The 21,652-nt window shown below is 55.5% G+C and overlaps 3 protein-coding genes across 4 annotated transcripts; 2 read left to right on the top strand and 1 right to left on the bottom strand.

Moving 5' to 3' along the window:
- Nucleotides 1-3,607: 3,607 nt before the first annotated feature.
- Nucleotides 3,608-7,910, bottom strand: BCKDK (branched chain keto acid dehydrogenase kinase). The gene is made up of 12 exons (XM_066383323.1): nucleotides 7,696-7,910; nucleotides 6,732-6,963; nucleotides 6,541-6,609; nucleotides 6,339-6,449; nucleotides 6,103-6,150; nucleotides 5,903-6,022; nucleotides 5,729-5,827; nucleotides 5,467-5,540; nucleotides 4,996-5,124; nucleotides 4,817-4,906; nucleotides 4,186-4,344; nucleotides 3,608-4,093 (listed from the first exon to the last, which is right to left on the bottom strand). The coding sequence occupies exons 2-12, from the start codon at nucleotides 6,921-6,923 to the stop codon at nucleotides 3,949-3,951; spliced, it is 1,236 nt and encodes a 411-aa protein (XP_066239420.1). The 5' UTR covers nucleotides 6,924-6,963; nucleotides 7,696-7,910; the 3' UTR covers nucleotides 3,608-3,948.
- Nucleotides 7,911-9,632: 1,722 nt separating this feature from the next.
- On the top strand, nucleotides 9,633-14,055 carry VKORC1 (vitamin K epoxide reductase complex subunit 1). 2 transcript variants are annotated; one of them, XM_066380059.1, is made up of 4 exons: nucleotides 9,652-9,865; nucleotides 12,147-12,346; nucleotides 13,041-13,150; nucleotides 13,587-14,055. In XM_066380059.1, exons 2-4 carry the CDS (start codon nucleotides 12,174-12,176, stop codon nucleotides 13,793-13,795), a joined length of 492 nt encoding a protein of 163 aa, XP_066236156.1. In that variant the 5' UTR covers nucleotides 9,652-9,865; nucleotides 12,147-12,173; the 3' UTR covers nucleotides 13,796-14,055. The 2 variants fall into 2 exon arrangements, with proteins under 2 accessions (XP_066236157.1, XP_066236156.1); XM_066380060.1 differs by lacking the exon at nucleotides 13,041-13,150 and having other exon boundaries at nucleotides 9,633-9,865.
- Nucleotides 14,056-16,708: 2,653 nt separating this feature from the next.
- On the top strand, nucleotides 16,709-21,551 carry PRSS53 (serine protease 53). Its single transcript, XM_066383322.1, has 11 exons — nucleotides 16,709-16,790; nucleotides 17,672-17,692; nucleotides 17,799-17,961; nucleotides 18,282-18,547; nucleotides 18,691-18,845; nucleotides 18,979-19,198; nucleotides 19,955-20,102; nucleotides 20,188-20,429; nucleotides 20,515-20,660; nucleotides 20,888-21,116; nucleotides 21,352-21,551. Exons 1-11 carry the CDS (start codon nucleotides 16,733-16,735, stop codon nucleotides 21,402-21,404), a joined length of 1,701 nt encoding a protein of 566 aa, XP_066239419.1. The 5' UTR covers nucleotides 16,709-16,732; the 3' UTR covers nucleotides 21,405-21,551.
- Nucleotides 21,552-21,652: the final 101 nt, after the last annotated feature.

Raw genomic sequence — 21,652 nt, 5'->3', positions numbered from 1 at the left:
TCCATTCTCAGAGCGTTGGTTAGGGTTAAACTATATATCACTATAAGCCATATAACTAAAGGTTAAACTGTGTGTATTCATCTACCTCTTATGTATATAAAGCAAGTGCACTGCAGTGCCACACAGGGTTGGTGCTCAATAAACATCACTTTTGGCCACTTGAATTATCTTCGATTTATAATTCAGTTATTGGACTTAGAAACAATTGTAAGAGTGGTGAAATGTTCAGGGCCTGAGAATGGAACTCAGATTACTGATCAAGAAATAAGAGCTTGGCCCTGGCCGGTTTGCTCAGCGGTGGAGCGTCGGCCTGGTGTGCGGGTGACCCGGGTTCGATTCCCGGCCAGGGCACATAGGAGAAGCGCCCATTGCTTCTCTACCCCCCCCCCTCCTCTCTGTCTCTCTCTTCCCCTCCCGCAGCCAAGGCTCCATTGGAGCGAAGATGGGCCGGCCGCTGGGAATGGCTCCTTGGCCTCTGCCCCAGGCGCTAGAGTGGCTCTGGTCGCGGCAGAGCGACGCCCGGGAGGGGCAGAGCATCGCCCCCTGGTGGGCAGAGCGTGCCCCTGGTGGGCATGCCGGGTGGATCCCGGTCGGGCGCATGAGGGAGTCTGTCTGACTGTCTCTCCCCGTTTCCAGCTTCAGAAAAAATACAAAGGGAAAGAAAAAAAAAAGAAATAAGAGCTTGGCCTGACCTGTGGTGGCGCAGTGGATAAAGTGTCAACCTGGAAACGCTGAGGTTGCCGGTTCAAAACCCTGGGCTTGCCTGGTCAAGGCACATGTGGGAGTTGATGCTTTCTGTTCCTCCCCCCTTCTCTCTTTCTCCTCTCTCTATAATGAATAAATAAAATCTTTAAAAAAAAAAAAAAAGAACTTGGCCTGATCAGGTAGTGGCACAGTGGATAGAGCGTGGGACTGGGACGTGGACACAGGTTCGAAACCCTGAGGTCGCCAGCTTGAGTGTGGGCTCATCTGGTTTGAGCAAGCCTCACGAGCTTGAGCCCAAGGTCGCACTCAGTCTGCTGTAGACCCCCCATCAAGGCACATATGAGAAAGCAATGAACAACTAAGGTGCCCAATGAAGAATTGATGCTTCTCATCTCTCTCCCTTCCTGTCTATCCCTGTCTCTCTGTCACAAAAAAGAGAAATAAGAGCCTGACCGGTGCTGGCACACTGAATAGAGCATAGACCTGGAACACTGAGGTCCCAGATTCCAAACCCCTAGGTCGCCATCTTGAGTACAGGATCATTGACATGATCCCGAGGTCTCTGGCTTGAGCCCCCACCAAGGCACCAAAAAGAAGGAACTAAAATGCAGCCACCCAAGTTGACACTTCTCACTCTCCTCTCCCTTTCTTTTTCTCAAAATAAAAGTGAATTTAAAAAAAGAAATATGAGTTAGGTCTTTGTTGGGGCTGGCAGTGTAAGGGCTGGCAACTTTGCTTCTTGGGAAGTGTTGTTTGGGGGAGAGGCAGTGAATGCCAGGTGTCTGGTAACATAATATGGAATAAAAAAGGAAGAAAACATGTCTTCTCCCACTCTACCCCACCCCCATCTTCAAGATTGTTATTCTATCTACCCACAGTTTTGGTACCTCATTTTTTTACTTCACCTGGCTTTTTTTTTTTTTTTTTTTTGCTTTTTTTTTTGAGAGAGAGGGACAAACAGGGACAGACACAGGAAGGGAAAGAGATGAGAAGTATCAATTCTTCATTGCAGCGCCTTAGTTGTCCACTAATTACTTTCCCAAGCTAAACCCCGGGGCGGGGGGGTCCAGCCAAGCCAGTGACCTCTTGCTCAAGCCAGCAACCTTGGGCTTCACGCCAACGACTTACAGGGTCATGTCTGTGATCCCACGTTAAAGCCCAGGACCCCCAGGTTAAGGTGAAGGATCCTGCTCTCAAGCTGGTGACTTCAAGGTTTAGAACCTGGGTCCTCAGCGTCCCAGGCAGATGCTGTATCCACTGCACCACCACTTGGTCAGGCCAAGATCTTAAATTTGGGATGCTGTCCTTGCTAGTTAAGGATCACCAGCTTTCTAAATCTCTGGCCAGGGTCACTCCACTAACCTCCTCAGTTCTCTTATCCACCAGCTACCAGTGGTTCTTCTAATGTGCAAATCTTTTTTCCAAGAACTATCTATATAGAAATTTCACCGAGACCCCCTGGAATCTCTTTTTGTTGCTTCTGTGTGCCCAGATTACATTCTATATACTTTTAAAATATAGCAGAAGAGATTCTTTGGTGAACTGCACCTCTGGCTAAAAGGTGTTTTGCTTGAAATAGCTGAAAACTATTTCAAGTACCTCCCAACACAGACATTAGCCAGTGTCTATGGAGCTTAGCTGTCTGGCCTCCAACTCTGTGGCACAGTTTACTGGCTCTAGACTTAGCACGAGATCACACCCTTGCCTGGCCTCCTGCCCTCCCTCTCCCCTTCCAGGAGCATTTTCTCAACAATCACTTGGACACAAATCTCCCTCTCAGGGTCTGCCTTTAGGGAATCCAACCCGATACACCCCTTTCTTTTTTAATACTCTTTTTAAGATTTTATTGATTTTACAGAGAGGAGAGGAGGAGTGAGAAGTATCAACTTCATAGCTGCTTCACTTTAGTTGTTCATTGGTTGATGGTCATATGTGCTTTTTTGTTTTTTATTGATTTTAGAGAGGGTAATGGAGAGAAACAGGAACAATAATCTGTTTCTGTATGTTCCCTGATCGGGGATTGAACCGGCAATGTCTGTGCTTCCAGATGATGCTCTAACCAACTGAGCCATCTGGCTAGGGCTTATTGTATGTGTTTTGACCAGGCAAGCTCAGGGTTTCGAACCGGTAACCTCAGCATTCTAGGTTAACACTTCAGCCACTGCACCACCACAGGCCAGGCCCAATACATCTTTTCCTAGCTTAAAATGCACCTGTGACCCTGCCGCCTGCAGGATAAATCCCCTGCTTCCTGGCTGTACAGTTAAGGCCTTCTGCTCCGACTCCTGACACCTGTCTCCCAGCCGAAACCCCCTCACTGCAGCCAGCAGGACTTTCAGCCTGTCAGGTCACTGGTGTCGTCCTCTGCCAATCCCCCACCTCCATCAGCAGTCCCACCAAGCAGGCTCTTGGGCCTTTCTTCTCCTTCCCTGGCACGGTGGGCAACGGGCCGAACCTGCTCTGTGGAGCCATTTCCTTTTGCCCTCCCTACCAGGCCCACCGTCCTCTGGGGCCTGCCAGGGCACCGTCTTTGTTCCTTTTCTGGGCAGCAGCAGGCACAGGTGGCGAGCAGTATTTTTAACCTTCCTCGGGCTCAGGAATCAGGCGGCTCAGGAGGTTGCCCAATCTGGTGACCTTCACCTCCAGAACCTGCGACTGCCAGGAAGGGAAGCCTCAGGCCACCCTGGGCCTTCAGTCTGGTCTGGGAAGCAGAAACATTTGTTAAACAAAATGAATGAAAGCTTTGCACAAACTGCCAGAGCCCCGCCCACTCTCACCCAATCAAGTGTGCAAGAGACTTGGGGCAATGCTACTCCTGGCCTGCCAGGCTGTCGGGACCGCTAAGAGACCGGGCATTGAACCAAAGGGCCCAGGGAACCTGAGTGGTGTCAGAAACAAAAGCTCATCTGCCCTCCCCACATGGGGCTCAAGAGGGCATTCAAAATGTGAACTTTAATAACAAACAGCAGGTCAAAATAGGGTTCCCCAGGAACGAGAATGATGAGGCCGGAGCTGGAGGCCTCGGGGGTCCGCACTTCTTCCCCTCCAAGGCCTGGAGGCAGGGAAGCAGTGGACCCTGTTGAGCAGGGGTGGCGCCCAGCTCCATGGGAGTCCATCTGTTTGGGGTCCTAAGACCCAAGATGCAGCAGTGTGTGGAGCAGGGTGGCACCCTGTCTGGCCCAGAAGGTCCTGGCAGGGTGTGTGGCCCAGGCTGGGCAGGTGAGCAGGCCAAGGGCGATGGGGTCAGATGCGGAAGCTTTCCTCCCGGCCATCGATGTGACGGAGCCGCAGATAGACGTCCGTGCCAATGCCCTGCAGGGACTGCAGCCGCAGGGAACCTCCGAGGTACTCCGCGTAGGCCCGCGACGTGGGCAGCCCGAAGCCAAAGCTGGAGGTGGGGGTAAGGGAGAGGACAGTGGCTTCAGAGGCGAGGTCTCCTGGGGTCCTGCACCCCTCCAGAATGGCAAGGTGGGGCCTCACCCATGCATGGGTCCAGACTGGCCACCGCTGAGCATGTCCAGGTGGCCCAAGAGGGGGTTGATCCGGGGGTCCTGGGTGCTGGACTCGGCTGTGGTGAAGTGGTAGTCCATAACCCGATCCAGGTCTGTATGAGCGATTCCCCCTCCCCGGTCGGAGATCCTGGCAGGATGTCCATAACATGCACTTGGCTCAGCTCGGTGGAGGGACTCACTGCCACCCAGGCAGGGAGTGCCATCCTATCCTGTCCCTTTTACCCAAAGGTGGAATGTGGTCCACTCAGACCCTTGGACCTTATTTTTTACGAGCTACATTTCTTTCTCCTCACCTCTGCCTGGGCCACTGACACAGCCTCACAGAATTGGATATTCTCAGTTCAGAGTCAGAGGCTGGTTACTCCTGACTTTCCCCCGTAGGCCCCTCAGCTGCTAACGAGGACAGGACCCTGGGGCCTGAAGCTGGCCCCGGATTCATTCTTATACAGCTCATGGCTATCTCCGGACCAGAGAATATCTTGTCTGGCCAGGGACCAAGTCTCCGAGTGGGGCAGGTGCTGGCTTGAGGTCATACAGCAAGTCAGAAACAGTGCCTGGGGCGCCTGTCCACCCCAACCCAACTCCCACTCGGGGCAAACCTGATGACGAGATCGATGTCATTATTGGCGATGGTGACAACCACATCTGGGACATTGTAGGGAGTGTCTAGGTGACTCTCCATTGTGGCTCTAGAGGGGGGAAAGACCAGTAGTGGGTGGTGGTATCCCCGCCTCACCCCAGGTCCTGTCTGTCCTTTCCCCACAGCCAGCCAGCCCACCTCATGGCATTCTTGAGCAGCTCGGGCAGGATGTAGTCCAGTGGCATCGGGATGAAGGGGAACCGGGCAGCCACGTGTCCGTTGATGCGGACGCGGGGGGCGTTCCCGTACTTGTGCTCACACAGGCGTCTGTGGGGAGGAGCAAGTCTTTAGATCCAAATGAGTGGTTCTTGACTGGAGGTGCTTCTTCCTCCATGTCCCCCAGGGAAATTTTGCAATTTCTAAAGAGATTTTTGCTTGTCGCAACTAGAGAGTACCACTGACATCAAGTGAGTAGAGGCCAGGGATCCTTCTAAATATCCTAAGAAGCACAGGACAACCCCTCAAGAAACAATGATCTGACTCAAAATGTTAAAAGGCCACAGTTGAGAAACACCGTCTTTGACCACATCCCAGGTCTCAGGCAAAGGCTCAGACTCAAGCCTTCCCTGCCCAAAGATGTCCACCCCCTTAGCTGTTTTTGCCTCTCACCTGGCAAAGTCCACCCACTTTTCAATAATTTTCTTCGGTGAGAGGCGAGTGCAGATGATGCCGACAAAGTCAGGCTGGCAGGAGAAAGAAGGTCACGATCGGGCAGCCCTTCACCCGCACATTGGCCACCAAATGCTTACAACTTCCGGAATGCTGAAGTGGCCCCAAGTCCCTCCCCAGATCCCCTGCCTGAGGGAACCCTAGCTCAGTCCCCTCTGCCTCCTTTGGCATTCCCAGGTGGGTCTTAGTCCCAGTGCTCCACCTTGTCCTCATGCAGGGCCAGATGATGTGTGGCCAACATGCGGATCCCGAGCCTCGAGGTGAGTGTTTTGTCCAAGAAGGAGCGAACAAGCTTCTCATCCTGCAAACAGTGGGGCCTCAGTAGTGCTGTGCCCTTCCCAGGCCCCCCAACCGGCCCCACGGCACTGCCCCTGACCTCTATGTGCTTCCGGCTCTCACGCAGGCCCTCAGCTAAGAGGGTCACTACATCTTTGTGGTCGTCCAGCAGCTGACGCACCAGTTGGCAGTATTGGGCTTCCTCTGTCTGGTCCTTGATCTGCAGGTCACAGAGTCATGAGCATGGATGGTTCAGCCCTGACCTCGCAACCCCTCACCCAGCCCTGGCCCAAGCCTCACCGGAGGGAAGTCTGTCAGCTTCTGGAAGGCACGGATGTATAGCTCGTGCTGCAGGGAAGAGGTATCAGAATTCACAAGGATGCTGGGACCACAGGGTAGAGAACAACTACCTATGCTTAGCCAAGGGGTGTGCCATCACCCCCAATTCACTAGGTTCAAACCCCATCATGGCCTTTCAAGCCTCCTTGAACACCAGAGTGGGCACACCCACACCCCCTTAACGCCGGCCACCTTACCACTTGCAGTATGGTGGGGTTGCAACCAATGATGAAAGGGAGGCTGCGGAAGCCCTTGATGCGGTGAGCAATCCTCACTGGCAACTCTTGCTGCAAGTAGCGGGCACTTTTCTAGAACAAAATGGAGGGAAGGCAGGGCTGGGGACTGAGTGGTTGAGCCAGAGCTCCAGGGACCTAGGGAGAAACAGCGCAGGAATCTTACCAAAAGGTGACTGCCATCCTGAGAGCGGCCGGAATAGAGCATCGTGGTCGGAGTGAGGCGGACTGAGGGCTGGAGGGGCAGAGGAGCTTGAGCATTGGATCTCCAGTGCTGCCCCTGGCCACATCAACCCCACCCCTTCCCTGGACACCCACTCCAGCTTGGGACCCGGCCTCGCTGCCCCAGCTGCATACCTTCTCTGCTGCCACATCAATGGCGGACTGGTTGTAAAAGGAGGTAACAGTTTTGGAGCGCTCCCTTGCCATCTCCACGTGGTGAGTATCGGTGGCTGATGTGGAGAGGGCCCGGAGCAAGAGTGCTGGCCCCAGGAAGGACCGGAGTGGAGGCCCGCCCCGGGGGCCGCTTCCCAGCACCGACGCCAGCATCCTCCTCGTGCTCCCTTGTCGGACTGGGCGGCCACTAGGGCTAAGGACCAGATAGATGGAAGCGACCCCAAAACGGGGAAAGGGAGGTGTGGGTAGGCGGGGGCTCCTCTCTTGACTTCAGGGCCGAGGGCTGTTGGAGGATGCTGACACGCTCAGCCCCAGGGCGCAGCTCCCATCTACCGGTTTGGGGGAAGGGGGAGTTGAAAGGATCCAGATCCAGACGACCCACACCGTCTCTCCATGGAGGCACTGGCATCCTCAGGCCTGGACAATCTCCCTAACCCTAACCTCAACCTCAACCCCTTCAACCACCTCCCCCCACCCCACACACAGGCCGAACCCGGACAACCTTGCTTTCCGGAGCTCCTATTCTTCAACCTGAGGCTTTATCTGGTCGAGGGGATCCTCAGGCCTGTCCAGCTCAAAAACCTCGCCCCAGCTCCTGGGCACCCACGTTCAACGGGCGGGTCGACCTCTACCCAGCGCCTCCAGCCCCGGCCCCACCCGCCCTCATTTCCCCCCCGCTCCCCGGCCTGGCCTGCGTACGTGCAGCACAGCGCATTGTGCGCCCGAGGGCCCGCTGCATCGAAGCTGCGACCCCATAGGCCCTCTGGGTTGGTTTTCCCTCCGCACATCATTTGGTTCGGCCCGGATCCCCCCATCTGGTAGATGCCAGACCCGCATCCCGCACACTCCCAGCACAATGGCGGAGGTTGCGGGCGCGCGCTGCGAAGCCTCCGCGGGCGCGGTCTATATCTGCTGTTCCACTTACCGCGGGGCCAGAGCCAGGGCCGGGGTCCGAGCGGAACGGCCCAACAGTAGACGGGCCGGGCCGGGCCGGGCTAACCGTGCTGCCCTAGCCCTCTGCCGCTGTGACGTCGAGGGACTGTGGGCACCCGGTGCCTCCTGGGAGTTGTAGTTTGAAGCAGAGGACTCTTCAACCTGGCTATACCCGTGCTCCGGAACTCCCAAATTAATACCACAGCTCCCTCCACAGGGCTCCTGGAATTATCGGTGGTCTTCCTGGCTCTCTGTCTCCTAGTCTATAAAATGGGCCCCCCGGGAGAGGAGGTCCTTAGATGGAAAGCGCACAAATCAAACCCTACCGGGATTCCTTACCTGACGTCTGGCTTTCTCCTTCCAGCTCTTGATTCATTTATCGAATATCGAACTATCTAGTTCAAACCCCAGCTCAGCCACTTACTATCTACGGCAAGTTACTTAAACTGCTCAATGCTTTAATTTCCATTTTGGAAAAATGAGGATGTAGTAACCTTGGGGTGGTTGTGTGGTTATATGAATTTATATATGTAATGTTCTTGGAGCAATGCCAGAAATAGAATTGGCACTATATTTAGTGTTAGGTATTATCACCCATTCATTCGTTCAAGCCTGCAACTAACACTGATTGGGTGACTCTTCTGTGCCAGGAGGGGAGATTGGATGTTAAATAAAATAAAATAAAATAAAATAAAATAAAATAAAATAAAAAACACACTTCCCTATCCTGAAAACAGTTTCAGTGCCATCAGCTGTGACGAGGGCTGCAGAGGAGGCCGTGGGAGCATCAAATAGGGACTGGGACATTGATAGAGGTGCAGTGAGTAGGCCACGGCCAGGCACAGGAACTGGAGTGGGAAGGGCAAGATGGCAAGTTAGAGGGGAGCCTGGATAATCTGATGATATGGCTGCCGCCAGGTGGAGAGGAGCTGAAAGGGTTCCCAGGGTCAGATCATAAAGGGAAGGGAGTCTGCATTTGTCCGGAGGTGGTAAAATGCCATTGAAAAGTTTTAAATTGTCAGGTTTGCCCCTTAGAATCCTCCGGCTGTCGTGATTGGGAGGGTGGGAGTTAGTGAGACCAAAAGCAGACAGATCAGTGCAAAAAACAATTATTGAATACTTTTTCCAAGCAGGAAATGATGGGAGATTTTTCACTGTATATGTGTGTGTGTGCACTTGTACCGATTGGATTTTTCTTTACTGTGGTTATGTATTTTATAAATATTTTTAAAAGATTTTATTTACTCATTTTAGAGATGGGGGGAGGGAAGCAGGAAGCATCAACTCCCATATGTGCCTGACCAGGCAAGCCCAGGGTTTCGAACGGGCGACCTCAGCATTCCAGGTCGACACTTGATCCACTGCGCCACCACAGGTCAGGCATAGATACAGTATTTAAAGGTTTGTTTTTTTTTAATCCCTGGCTGGATAGCTCGGTTGGTTAGAGCATCGTCCCAATACACAAAGGTAGCCAGTTTGATCCCCAGTCAGGGGACATACAGAAACAGAGGGATGTTTCTCTCTCCCTTCCTCTCTCTCTAAAATTAATAATTTTTTTAAGTGAATAAAGGTTGAGTGAAGCATGTGATATATCTTTGGAGCCAAAATCTGCCTCGAAACTTCAGCAGTCAGGACCCTTCACGGTGGGTGGCCTATTTGAGCAAAGAGGGAAGATCTCAGACCACGAGGAACTCCCCGAATCTCTAGATTTCCTTCTAGCTCCTGACCCCTCCCCTCCACACACACACACCCCATTCTCACCCTTTCTTTTCCAGCATCCTAGCAATACCCTGGAGTAAAACTAGGGGGCCACTCAGCTCCAGGAGGCAGGCATTGCTTGAGCCCAGGGAAGAAGGGAGACAGGTGCTCTGGGCAGGAGAAGAGCATGCGCAGAGAAGCAAGGACGCGGAAGGCTGGCAATGTGCCAGAACTCCGCACTCACGGGGCCGCTGTGTGGACCGGATAACCGGAGCTGGGGCTGCGGTTGCCACCGAGGCAGGAATGTCTACGGACGACCTCACCGATTTGACTCTGAACGCTGGAAGAGCTCTCCTCCGGCCGGAACACTCGGCTGCCTCCAGAATGCTTATTTAAAGCTCAGGGTTGGTCAGGCACGCTCCTCAGAGCCATGTACTAATGTCATCTTCAGTATAACCCTTGAGGTAAGTACTATTTTTCTGCTCATTTTATAGATGAGAGAACTGAAAGCCCCCATTCCTGCTTTACTCTGGGTCCTCAACCCTCCACACCCACTGGCTCCAGCCACACTGGCCTCCCAATTGTCCCCTAAACATACCACACACATTCCTTTCACTGGCTGTCCCCCTCTACCTGGAACATCCCCTACAGATCTGCACAGCTTACTTGCTCATGTCCTTCAAGATTTTGCCCAGCTGTCAAGTGAATGAAGCACATCCTGATTGTCCTATTTAAAATGGCAACCATGCCCTGGCCGGGTGGCTCAGCGGTAGAGCATCGGCCTGGCGTGCAGGAGTCCCAGGTTCGATTCCCAGCCAGGGCACACAGGAGAAGCGCCCATTTGCTTATCCACCCTTCCCCCTCTCCTTCCTCTCTGTCTCTCTCTTTCCCTGCTGCAGCGAGGCTCCATTGGAGCAAAGATGGCCTGGGCGCTGGGGATGGCTCTGTGGCCTCTGCCTCAGGCGCTAGAATGGCTCTGGACGCAACAGAGCGATGCCCCAGAGGGGCAAAGCATCACCCCCTGGTGGGCAGGCCGGGTGGATCCCGGTCGGGCGCATGCGGGAGTCTGTCTGACTGTCTCCCCGTTTCCAGCTTTGGAATAATGAAAAAAATAAAATAAATAAAATAAAATAAAATAAAATAAAATAAAATAAAATAAAATGGCAACCATGCCTGACCTGTGGTGGCACAGTGGATAGAGCATCGACCTGAACGCTGAGGTCGCTGGTTAGAAACCCCAGGCTTTCCGGGTCAAGGCACATAGGAGAAGCAACTACTACAAGTTGAGGCTTCCTGCACCTCCCCTCCTTTCTCTCTCTAAAATCAATAAATAAAGTACAATAAAATTGCAATCACCACCCTGGCCTTTAGAGCATCGTCCGATACACAGCGGTTGTCAGTTTGATCCCCAGTCAGGACACATAGAGGAACAGATCAATATTTCTGTCTCTCTAAAAAAAAATTAATAAATATTTTAAAAAGCAAAAATAAATAAAATTGCAATCGTAATCTCTTTCTGGCTTCTAGAAGCCACCCAGATTCCTTAGCTCATGACCCTCTTTCTCCATCTTCAAAGCCAGCAATGTTGCATCTCACTGTGCCTTTCTTCTTCTTTTCCTCCTCCTTTCCTCCTCCTCCTCCTCCTCCTCCTCCTCCTCCTCCTCCTCCTCCTCCTCCTCTTCCTCCTTCTTTCCTCCTCCTCCTCCTCCTCCTCCTTCTTTCCTCCTCCTCCTTCTCCTTCCTCCTCCTCCTCCTTCTTCTTGCTTTTTTCTTTCATTGTGCCTTTTTTCTGTAGTGACACCTCCCTCTGACTCTTTGTTCTGCAGCCTTTTCCCACTTTTAAGGACCTTTGTGATTACATTGGACCTACAGGATCAATCATCTCTCTCTCTCTCTCTCTTTGGTCAGAGACAGAGAAAGTGACAGATAGGGACAGACCAGAAGGGCGAGAGATGAGAAGCATCAATTCTTCGTTGTGGCACCTTCGTGTTCATTGATTGCTTTCTCATACGAGCCTTGACTGGGTGCTTTAGCTGAGCAAATGGCCCCTTGCTCAAGCCAGCCACCTTGGGTTTCAAGCCAGCGACCTCAGGGCTTCGAACCTGGGTCCTCAGCATCCCAGGCTGATGCTCTATCCACTGCGCCTTGGTTCTTGATCAGTTCACACTACTCACTGTATTTCCTGGTTCGCTGGTCTCTAGGTCCTGGGTGTTCCGATGTTTAGAATAGGACTTGGCATAGAGCAAGCACTATATACTTTTAGGTATACATACTTTTCTTTGGATTACTATTATATATTTTTATTTATTGATTTCAGAGGGGAGAGAGGAAGAGAGATAGAGATATGGATCTATTCCTGTATTTTCCCTGACCGGGGGTCCAACCCGGCAACCTTTGTGCATCAGGACAATGCTTAACCAACCAAGCTCCAGCCAGAGCAGCTAGCAATACCTAATTTTTAAAACTCCTGAGACTCCATTTCCCCTGAGGCATTGCGGCCCATCGTACTACAACTCCCACAATGCCTCGTAGGCCACCTAGTCCGTAAATACCCACGGCCTTGACTCTGTTTTCCCAGTCCCAGCATTCCTCGCTGTTTTCCTACCTCACAAGCACGCCTATCCAGTCCTAGGAAAACCCAATTGGATCAGGGCGTGCCAGACCAGCCCGAACCTCGCCGGGAGGGGCGGGAGAGGGCGTGGCCACGTCCTGCCCCGCCCGCGCTCCGTGGCTGGTTCCCTTTAGGCTGCGCCTCGGGCGGGACACCGAGACATGGGTGCTACCTGGCGGAGCCCCGGAGGGGCGCGGCTTGCGCTCTGCCTCGCTGGCTTCGTGCTCTCCCTCTACGCGCACCACGTGAAGGCGGCGCGCGCCCGGGACCGGGATTACCGTGCGCTCTGCGACGTGGGCACCGCCATCAGCTGTTCGCGCGTCTTCTCCTCCAGGTGCGCGCGGGAGTGGGAGGCTTGGGGCACCGGGCGGCTTGTGGGAGCGGTGCACGGAGACCCAGCTGCTCCAGGGGGCGGCGCCCTGCGGAGCGGTGTGTCGGAGATAGGAATGCGGGACCGGGGCAGATAGTGCTGGGGACTGTGGTTATTCTGGGGAGTAGCACGGGGATCTGGATTCCAAGGAATAAAGGTGATCAGACAGGAAGGGGAGGTGGGATAACGTGTAGGGACAGATGATGGGCTTGAGGATGGCCGTGTACCTGGGAATAAAGTGGCCAAGTCTGGCTATGCTTGCGGGCCTGGGGTTAGTGGGATGACCGGATACAGAAGAGGGGAGTGGGCGGCCAGGGAACTGGAGATTAGGGGCCCAGGGCAGAGAGAATCTGTCCCGAGTCAACCGTGATTTCTCCCTCTACCATCTTAAGAATTAATGAAGGTCTAGGGTGGAAAGAATGGCCTAAGGAGGAAGCATAGCCAGGCCTGACCTGGGAATAGGCGAAGATAGGAGCAGACACAGGATCCTGACGTGGCCAAAGGGAAGCTTCACCAGGAGGTCATCGACCCTTGACCTCAAGCTGGGGTGGAGGGAATGGTGACCACGGGAAGGACAGCCCAGGTGGCTTCTTGGAAATCACCCATCCAGGACAAGGCACTGGGTTGACCCCCCTTACTTGGGCCCTCCCTCCACCAGGTGGGGTCGGGGCTTTGGACTGGTGGAGCAAGTGCTGGGCTCAGACAGTGTCTTCAATCAATCCAACAGCATATTCGGGTGCATCTTCTATACACTGCAGCTGTTGTTAGGTAACTGGCCCTGCCCCTTCCTGGCAGGCCCCGCCCCATCCCTGGCATTCTTGGGGACTCACAGCTGGCAGCGGGCTGCTCATCACTGAGCACCGTGGGGGTGGGAACTAATGGGAGTCTTTCAGTCTAGGTCTGATGTGTCAGAGCCAGAAGGACCCTTAACCGCTTTCTAGGGCACCAGTTTTGTGGAAAAGAGTCAGTTCTTTGTTTTTCATCTCATCTAGATGAAATTGCAGCAGGAAACTTCACTATTTGGATGCCAGGCATCATTGAACAGATAGGAAAACCAAGGCCTTGGCAGGGCCCGTCGGACCCTCTTATTTCAAAGACTCTATCCCAGTAACCCCTGCTGTCTGGGTGGCACCAGGAAGTCATGGCAATGTTCTAGAGGTGGCCAGTCCCCACAGCCTGCGTTTGACCCTTTTCCTTCTTGCAGGTTGCCTCCGGGGCCGCTGGGTATCTGTCCTGCTACAGCTGAGCTCCCTGGTGTCCCTCGCTGGCTCTGTCTACCTGGCCTGGGTCCTGTTCTTCGTGCTCTATGACTTCTGCATCGTTTGCATCACGACCTATGCCATCAATGTGGGCCTGATGGTGCTTAGCTTCCGGGAGGATCAGGGACCCCAGGGCAAGGTCAAAGGGCACTGAGCCCTCATGCCAACCCAGGCTGACCTGACCGCTTATGCTCTGCATTGGGCATGTCAGCCTTGCCCAAGGTAGACATGCCTGGGTCCTTGGACGAGTCTACAACTGCCTCCACCGTATCCAGGACAACGGACCAAATGTGCCCTACTCTTTCCTCTACTAGTTAGTGCCTCTGGCTCTGCTCCCGAGGGTTAGTTCCCAAAGCTCCTGCCATTGCCCAAGGAAAGAAGGTTCTGAGCAATAAAAGTTATTCAATTGGCTAAGTCTGAACCAGCTGTCTGCCAGGGACCCCGAGTATTCGATCTCCCCCAGTCTTGCCTCCTCTGGGATTGGGAGGGTATGAGTCAGAGGGAGAGTGGAGGGCCAGCCTGAGAAAGGTGGCTAGTTCCTTCTCCAGCCTGTGGCGTCAGCAGACCTGGGGAGCCAGCCCGGGAAAAGTGGCTAGTTCCTTCTCCAGCCTGCGGCGTCAGCAGACCTGGGGAGCTGGCCCGGGAAAGGTGGCTAGTTCCCCTGCGGCGTCAGCAGACCTGGGATGCCGGCCCGGGAAAGGTGGCTAGTTCCTTCTCCAGCCTGTGGCGTCACAGACCTGGGGAGCCAGCCCGGGAAAGGTGGCTAGTTCCTTCTCCAGCCTGCGGCGTCAGCAGACCGGGGGAGCCAGCCCGGGAAAGGTGGCTAGTTCCTTCTCCAGCCTGCAGCGTCAGCAGACCTGGGATGCCGGCCCGGGAAAGGTGGCTAGTTCCTTCTCCAGCCTGCGGCGTCAGCAGACCTGGGATGCCGGCTCGGGAAAGGTAGCTAGTTCCTTCTCCAGCCTGTGGCGTCAGCAGACCTGGGGAGCCAGCCCCCACCTCCAGGAAACGGGCTTGTCTCTGCTGCTCAAGGGAGCCAGGCCTCCTGTCCTGTGAGGGCCAAGTATGCACTTGTAAAGGCAAGCTGCCCTTCTGGTTCTGTGCATGCTTGGTGGGAAGTTCTCCTTATAATGTGACCTTAACCCTTCTGGCTGCCTTCTCTACTATCCCAAGACAGTCTTAGCAACCTCGAAGGGCCAGAGACAGGTTGTGGGTTTTTGGAGGTTTTTTTAAGATTTTACTTAACTGATTTTTAGCAGGAGAGGAACAGGAAGCATTAACCTGTAGTGGTTGTTTCTCGTATGTGCCTTAACCCGGCAAGCCTGGCGAACTCAGTGTTCCAGGCCGACACTTTATCCACTGTGCCACCATTGGTCAGGAACAGGCTGTGTTTTTGATTAATTTTTCCAAATATTTACTGAACACTTACCTGCATGTCAAGCACTGTTTAAGAACATGACATGGGTTAACTCACTTAATCCTTACAGCAATTGTATGAGGTAGGTACTATTATTATCCCTATCTTGTTGAGGAGACTGAGGTACAGAGAGGCTAAGTCAGGGGTCCCCAAACTACGGCCCGCAGGCCGCATGCGGCCCCCTGAGGCCATTTATCTGGCCCCTGCCGCACTTCCAGAAGGGGCACCTCTTTCATTGGTGGTCAGTGAGAGAGGCATAGTTCCCATTGAAATACTGGTCAGTTTGTTGATTTAAACTTATTTGTTCTTTATTTTAAATATTGTATTTGTTCCTGGTTTTTTTTTGTTTGTTTTTTTTCATTTTTCTGAAGCTGGAAACAGGGAGAGACAGTCAGACAGACTCCCGCATGCGCCCGACCGGGATCCACCCGGCACGCCCACCAGGGGCGACGCTCTGCCCACCAGGGGGCGATGCTCTGCCCATCCTGGGCGTCGCCATGTTGCGACCAGAGCCACTCTAGCGCCTGGGGCAGAGGCCACAGAGCCATCCCCAGCGCCCGGGCCATCTTTGCTCCAATGGAGCCTTGGCTGCGGGAGGGGAAGAGAGAGACAGAGAGGAAGGCGCGGTTGGAGGGGTGGAGAAGCAAATGGGCGCTTCTCCTGTGTGCCCTGGCTGGGAATCGAACCCGGGTCCTCCGCACGCTAGGCCGACGCTCTACCGCTGAGCCAACCGGCCAGGGCCCTGTTTTGTTTTTTTACTTTAAAATAAGATATGTGCAGTGTGCATAGGGATTTATTTGTTCATAGTTTTTTTTTATAGTCTAGCCCTCCAACAGTCTGAGGGACAGTGAACTGGCCCCCTGTGTAAAAAGTTTGGGGACCCCTGGGCTAAGTAGTTTGTCTAAGATCACACAGCTAGTGTCAGGAGCCCTCAGGACTTGAATCCACCTGAGCCTTCTGGCTCCAGTGTCTGCACTCTTCACCTTGTCCATGGCTGCCTCTGTGTGGGTCAGGCTTCCTGGACAGTTCGGGCTGGCCTGAGTTAGAAGTCAGGAGGAGAACAAGGACGCACCCTGAATGTTCTGCCCTCCTGACTGAGTCTTCCGACACCAGAGATGGGTCGAGTCTCCTAGCTAGCAGGGAGCGGAGAGCCTGGGCCCCTTGCCAGCCAGCCCTGAACGCCCCGTAGCTGAAGCAGGGTGGGAGGAGGTATGTGAACACTTGGAGTTGAATCTGGGAGAGGTGAGGAAAGCTGAAATGAAGAGAGGATTGGGAGGGCCCGCTCACCGTGCCCTTCAGTTACAGGATGACAGCTCCCATGCTGGGTGCAGATTTACTCCGCCAGGCTCTGGCCTAAGTGTTTTTACATTCAAACACTGTTTTTCAGACAAGGCACAGAAAGGCTAACTGTCCCAGGTCACTCCAGTAGTAAGTGGGGGAACTGGCATTTGAACCCAGGCAGTCTGGCCCTGGCTGAGGCCCAGAGAGGGAAGGTGACTAGCCTAGGGTCACACAGCCCCAGCCTCAGAACTAGGAGCCACTGGCTTCCTTCCAGCCCAGGAAAAGTAATGACACCTGGCTCCCAGCCAGCTGGGGGCGGGGCCGAGGTGGGGCTAGGGCGTTGCAGGTGGCTTCTTTGAGAACCCCAGCGCAGGCGGCACAGTGGCCCCGAGCAGCATGAAGCAGGGCTGCGGGCCTGGGCTGCTGATCCTGGGAGCTGTGGTCTTCGCAGGAGGTGAGCCACTGCGTTTGAGTGGGGAGAGAGGGGTGTGTTGGGGGTCCCAGGGCCATCCTTGGCCCCAGCAGCCCCTGCGCTTGGTGTGTGTGAGGAAGCCGGCCAGTGAGGTGATGGTCTGGCTGTGAGTGTGGAGAGGTGTGTGTGCGTGGAGAGGGGTGTGTGGCTGCCTGTGCCATAATGGGTAGGATTTTCTCAGGCTGGGATAGAGCCTACGTCTGCAGGAACGGTCCCAGTGCCTGTGTGTGTACCCTGTGCCCCTGGCTGCCTCTACTGCCTGGAAGACCTTAGGCAAGTTCTGGAGCCCATCTCTCCTGGCTCAGCTGTCCAGTGGGTGTGTTTGTGCGTGTCTATTAGGGGAAGAGGCAGGGCAGGGGACTCTGGTCGAGTGTGGCTGTTTCTGGAAAGGTCGGGGAGGCTGAGTTGTCAGAGTGGGTGGGGTGGATCTCAGTCCCAAAGCCCTTCCTCACTCGGACATGACGCAGGCCTAATCCTTCCTCTTAGGCCTTGATGGTTGAGGGCACAATTAAGCTAATGCTCTCCACACACACAGGCCGTCTCCCTGACTCAGTGGTGGAGGCAGGAACCGGGGGTTCTGGAGCCCGGAGAAGGGCTGGCCTGATCCCAAGCTGAACCCCAGCCCTGCTCCTCGGGCCCCGGAGTGCTGAGCACAGCGGGAGGAGGAGAGTTAATGACAGCGTAAGCTCTAAATAGGTTCCAATAAAAGCTGCTTCTGGGCCTTCTCTAAATATTTTCATTCTTGAAGGTAGCCACAGTGTCATAGGTCAGGGTCCATAGGTGTGTCCCCCAAACCGTCCCTTCCACCAAAGCTGGGCCGGGCAGGTAAGGCTCCCTTGTGTCTCACCTGTCTCTCTTTCCAGGTCTTCAAGCAGCTCCGCATGGTAAGCTCTGGGGCCATGAGGCCGGGGCCTCCCCTGGGTCTGTGTCGGGCCCTGGATGAGGGCAGGACAGGGGCCCGCCATCAGCCTGACCTGCCCCTCTCTACAGCTTGTGGGCAGCGTGGCCCTGGCCCCCCTGAGCCTCAGGAGGGCAACACAGGGCTCGGCGAGTGGCCATGGCAGGCCAGTGTGAGGAGGCAGGGGGTCCATATCTGCAGTGGATCCTTGGTGGCCGATTCCTGGGTCCTCACTGCTGCCCACTGCTTTGAAAAGTGAGTCGTGACTGGGGTCAGACAGGGTTTCTGGGTGGGGGGGGGGGTGATTTGTTCCCAAGCTCCGCAAGACTGATCCCGGCCTTAGATGAACAGAGTACCGTTTACTGAGACTATGCTATGTGCCAGGCACTTATTATTATCAAGGTAGTCTACAACCTTCACGGTAGAAGCCTTCCAGCAGAAACAGGTCGGGAGAAGGAAGGACCTTGCTTAAAGCCACGGGCTGATATTTGTCTGTTCTTCACCTTGTTCTGTCTTCCATGGTGTCACTGTCCCGCTTTGCACTCCAGGCCTGGGCCTTGTCCCTCTTCTTCCAGGGCAGCAGTGACAGAACTGCGCTCCTGGTCAGTTGTCCTGGGCTCTCTGCAGCGTGAGGGGCTGAGCCCTGGGGCTGAAGAGGTGGGGGTTACCGCTCTGCAGCTCCCCAGGGCCTACAACCACTACAGCCAGGGCTCAGACCTGGCCCTGCTCCGGCTGGCCCACCCCACGCCCCACACACCCCTCTGCTTGCCCCAGCCTGCTCACCACTTCCCCTTCGGGACTTCTTGCTGGGCCACTGGCTGGGATCAGGACACCAGTGCTGGTAAGGGCTATCCCAGGCTGACGCCCAAAAAGGCAGTCCACTTGTCCGGAGTCACACAGCCTCGGCCATCACCTGTCCCTGCTGCTAGTCTCCCTTGCTCCCCAGAGCCCAGGCTCTGGCCCTGACACCCTGTATTTTGCCAGCTCCCAGGACCCTCCGGAATCTGCGCCTGCGTCTGATCAGCCGCCCCACGTGTAACTGTCTCTACAACAGGCTGCACCAGCGGCTGCTGGCCAGTCCCGCCCGGCCTGGGATGCTATGTGGGGGTGCCCAGCCCGGGGTGCAGGGGCCCTGTCAGGTCTGAGTGGGAGAAGAGCGGAAGGGAGCAGAAGGGGCGGGGCCTGGTCCACAGGGAGGGGGGAGGACTGCAGAGGCTACTTGCCCAGGGCTGAGGCTCAGGTGGCTCTCCTGGACTCTGCTGCCTGCTCCAGGGAGATTCTGGGGGTCCCGTGCTGTGCCAGGAGCCCGATGGACACTGGGTCCAGGCTGGGATCATCAGCTTCACATCAAGCTGTGCCCAGGAAGACACTCCCGTGCTGCTGACAGACATGGCTGCTCACAGCTCCTGGCTGCAGGCCCGAGCTCGGGGGGCAGCCTTTCTGGCCCAGAACCCAGAGACCCCGGAGATCAGTGATGAGGACAGCTGTGTGGGTATGTGCAGAGGCTGTGAAGAGGGTGGTCTGTGGGGACAGTCAGGCCTGCACGAGGACTTCTGGGCAGCAGGTGGAAGCCACAGTGAAATTAATTTCAGCTTGGAATAGGGCGTTGCTACAGGGCATCCACAAATTGCCATATGCTGACTAGGGGACTCTAAGGCCCGCCCCTTCGAGCCCAGAGGATGGGAGCAACCCCATTTAGGGAGGAGAAGCAGAGATGCCGCACAACTTTATGATTTTGGAGTTTAGGTAAGAAGAGGGACCTCTGTGGACTGGCTGAAAGTTTCCCAGCAGGGACCCAGTGACATTGGACAGGGCAGGGCTCCCACTCAGCATTCTAGCATAAAGTGACTAATGTGCAAATTGTATGCAAAATAATTAATTCCTGAGATGGAAGCTATGCCTTCATGGTAAGAGAAGCACTATGAGCCAGGAATTCTGGGGCTGGTCCAAGCCCTGGAGGGGTGCAGACAGGTGGGGTTGAGGAAACAGGGGCAGGCCGCACCCTTGAAGCTGGACCATTGGGGTTAAAAGCTTAGGCACTGGCTTTTGAATATCAAATCTGCTACTTACCTGTAGTTACTGAGCTAGAAAGTCACTTAAGCTCTCTGGAACTTTGGTTACAAGGGTAACAAAATTCAACTTTACAGCTGTTGTGAGGATGTGATGGTGCGCTGGAAGTGCTTGGCCCAGGGCCGGCACGCCGTGAGCACTTAGCAGGAAGGCAGATGGTGTAACCCGTCTGTTTCAGCCTGCGGATCCCTGCGGAGAGGTCTCCAGGCGGAAGTCCCCTCCCTGTGGCCCTGGGACGCCAAGCTGAGGCATCAGGGGAAGCTGGCCTGTGGCGGAGCCCTGGTGTCCGAGGAGGTGGTGCTGACTGCTGCCCACTGCTTCATTGGGTGCGCCCTGTTCCCTGGCCTTTGACCCCCTGCCCACCCCTGCTGCAGCCCTGCACCCAATGCTGTTGGCGCTGTCTCTACACAGGCGTCAGAGCCCAGAGGAATGGAGCGTCAAGCTGGGGGCTGGACCGGAGGTCAGTCTAAAGCAACTCATCTTGCATGGGGCTTATACGCACCCAGAGGGGGGCTACGACGTGGCCCTCCTGCTGCTGGCCCGGCCCGTGACCTTAGGCCCCAGCCTGCGGCCCCTCTGCCTGCCCTACGCTGACCATCACCTGCCGGATGGGGAACGTGGCTGGGTCCTGGGGTTGGCCCACCGTGGGTCAGGTATGTAGGACGGGCCGCCAGCAGCTGTCCCTCCAGCCTAGAGGCCACTGCAGCAGCTGGGTCTCTCCCCGCTCCCCCACCACAGGCACCAGCTCCCCTCAGACAGTGCCCGTCACCCTCCTGGGGCCCAGGGCCTGTAGCCGGCTGCACGCTGCCCTGGGGCACGACAGCATCCCCATCCTCCCAGGGACGGTGTGTACCAGTGTTGTGGGTGAGCCGCCCCGCTGTGAGGTAAGCCCCAGTCCCCCCCAGCTCACCCACAGACCCCTGGCATCCTCGCCCTGCAGCTCATGTACGAGACCTGCCAGGCTCAGGTCTCCAGACTGCCTCTCACCTGCAATAGCCTTTCTGCCAACTGGCACCCAAGAGCCAGTGCTTCGGGCCAGCCGTAGTCCCTTCTGCCCCTTGCAGCTGCCTAGGGCTAAGAGGGTCACCCAGTTTCACTGGACCCTTGACAGGGCCTGTCTGGGGCACCGCTGGTGCACGAGGTGAGAGGCACGTGGTTCCTGGCTGGGCTGCACAGCTTTGGAGACGCCTGCCAAGGCCCCACACGGCCTGCCGTCTTCACCGCGCTCCCCTCCTATGAGAGCTGGGTCAGCAGTCTGGACTGGCAGGTCTACTTCACGGAGGAGCCGGAGCCCGAGCTGGAGCCCGAGCCCGAATTGGGAAGCTGCCTGGCCAATCTGAGTATGTGGCTCCTGGGGCCTTCCTGCTGACACTTCCCTCCCCAGACCCATCTAGGGAAAGATCTGTCCTGAGTCCCTCTGCCTGCCCTGGGTGGGGTGGAGCAGTAGACAGAACCACATGGATTCAAATTCTGGCTCTCCGTCACTGTGACTTGGAGCAGGCCTCTAAACCTCTGTGAACCTGTTTTCTCAGTCGTCATGGGGGCTAAGGAGCACCTCCTCCCTCTTCCTTCCAGGAAGGGAGGAGAGTTGTGAGGATGAGGCCACCGCACCCCCTTCCTCTCCCTGACAGGCCAACCCACCGGCTGTTGACAAGTGGCCCTGGGATGCTGCAAACACGTCACTGCCTCTGCCCCTCTCCCTTCCCCACCCACACGGGCCAGGCACTGGGCCAGGCCCAGGAGCAGTGGGCTCTGGGAAGGAGGCTGCCCTGTGCCCACCCCTGCAGGACAGGGACCTGTCACCTGTGAGCTCTCCCCACTCCACTCTGCTGACACAGGCGTCCCATCTTCCCGTTCTTCGTCCCCTCAGATAATC

The sequence above is a fragment of the Saccopteryx leptura genome, chromosome 4 (genome assembly GCF_036850995.1).
Source record: "Saccopteryx leptura isolate mSacLep1 chromosome 4, mSacLep1_pri_phased_curated, whole genome shotgun sequence".
Taxonomy (NCBI): Eukaryota; Metazoa; Chordata; class Mammalia; order Chiroptera; family Emballonuridae; genus Saccopteryx; species Saccopteryx leptura.
The sequence above is the reverse complement of the archived record's forward strand: the minus strand, read 5'-3'. Positions and strand labels throughout refer to the sequence as shown.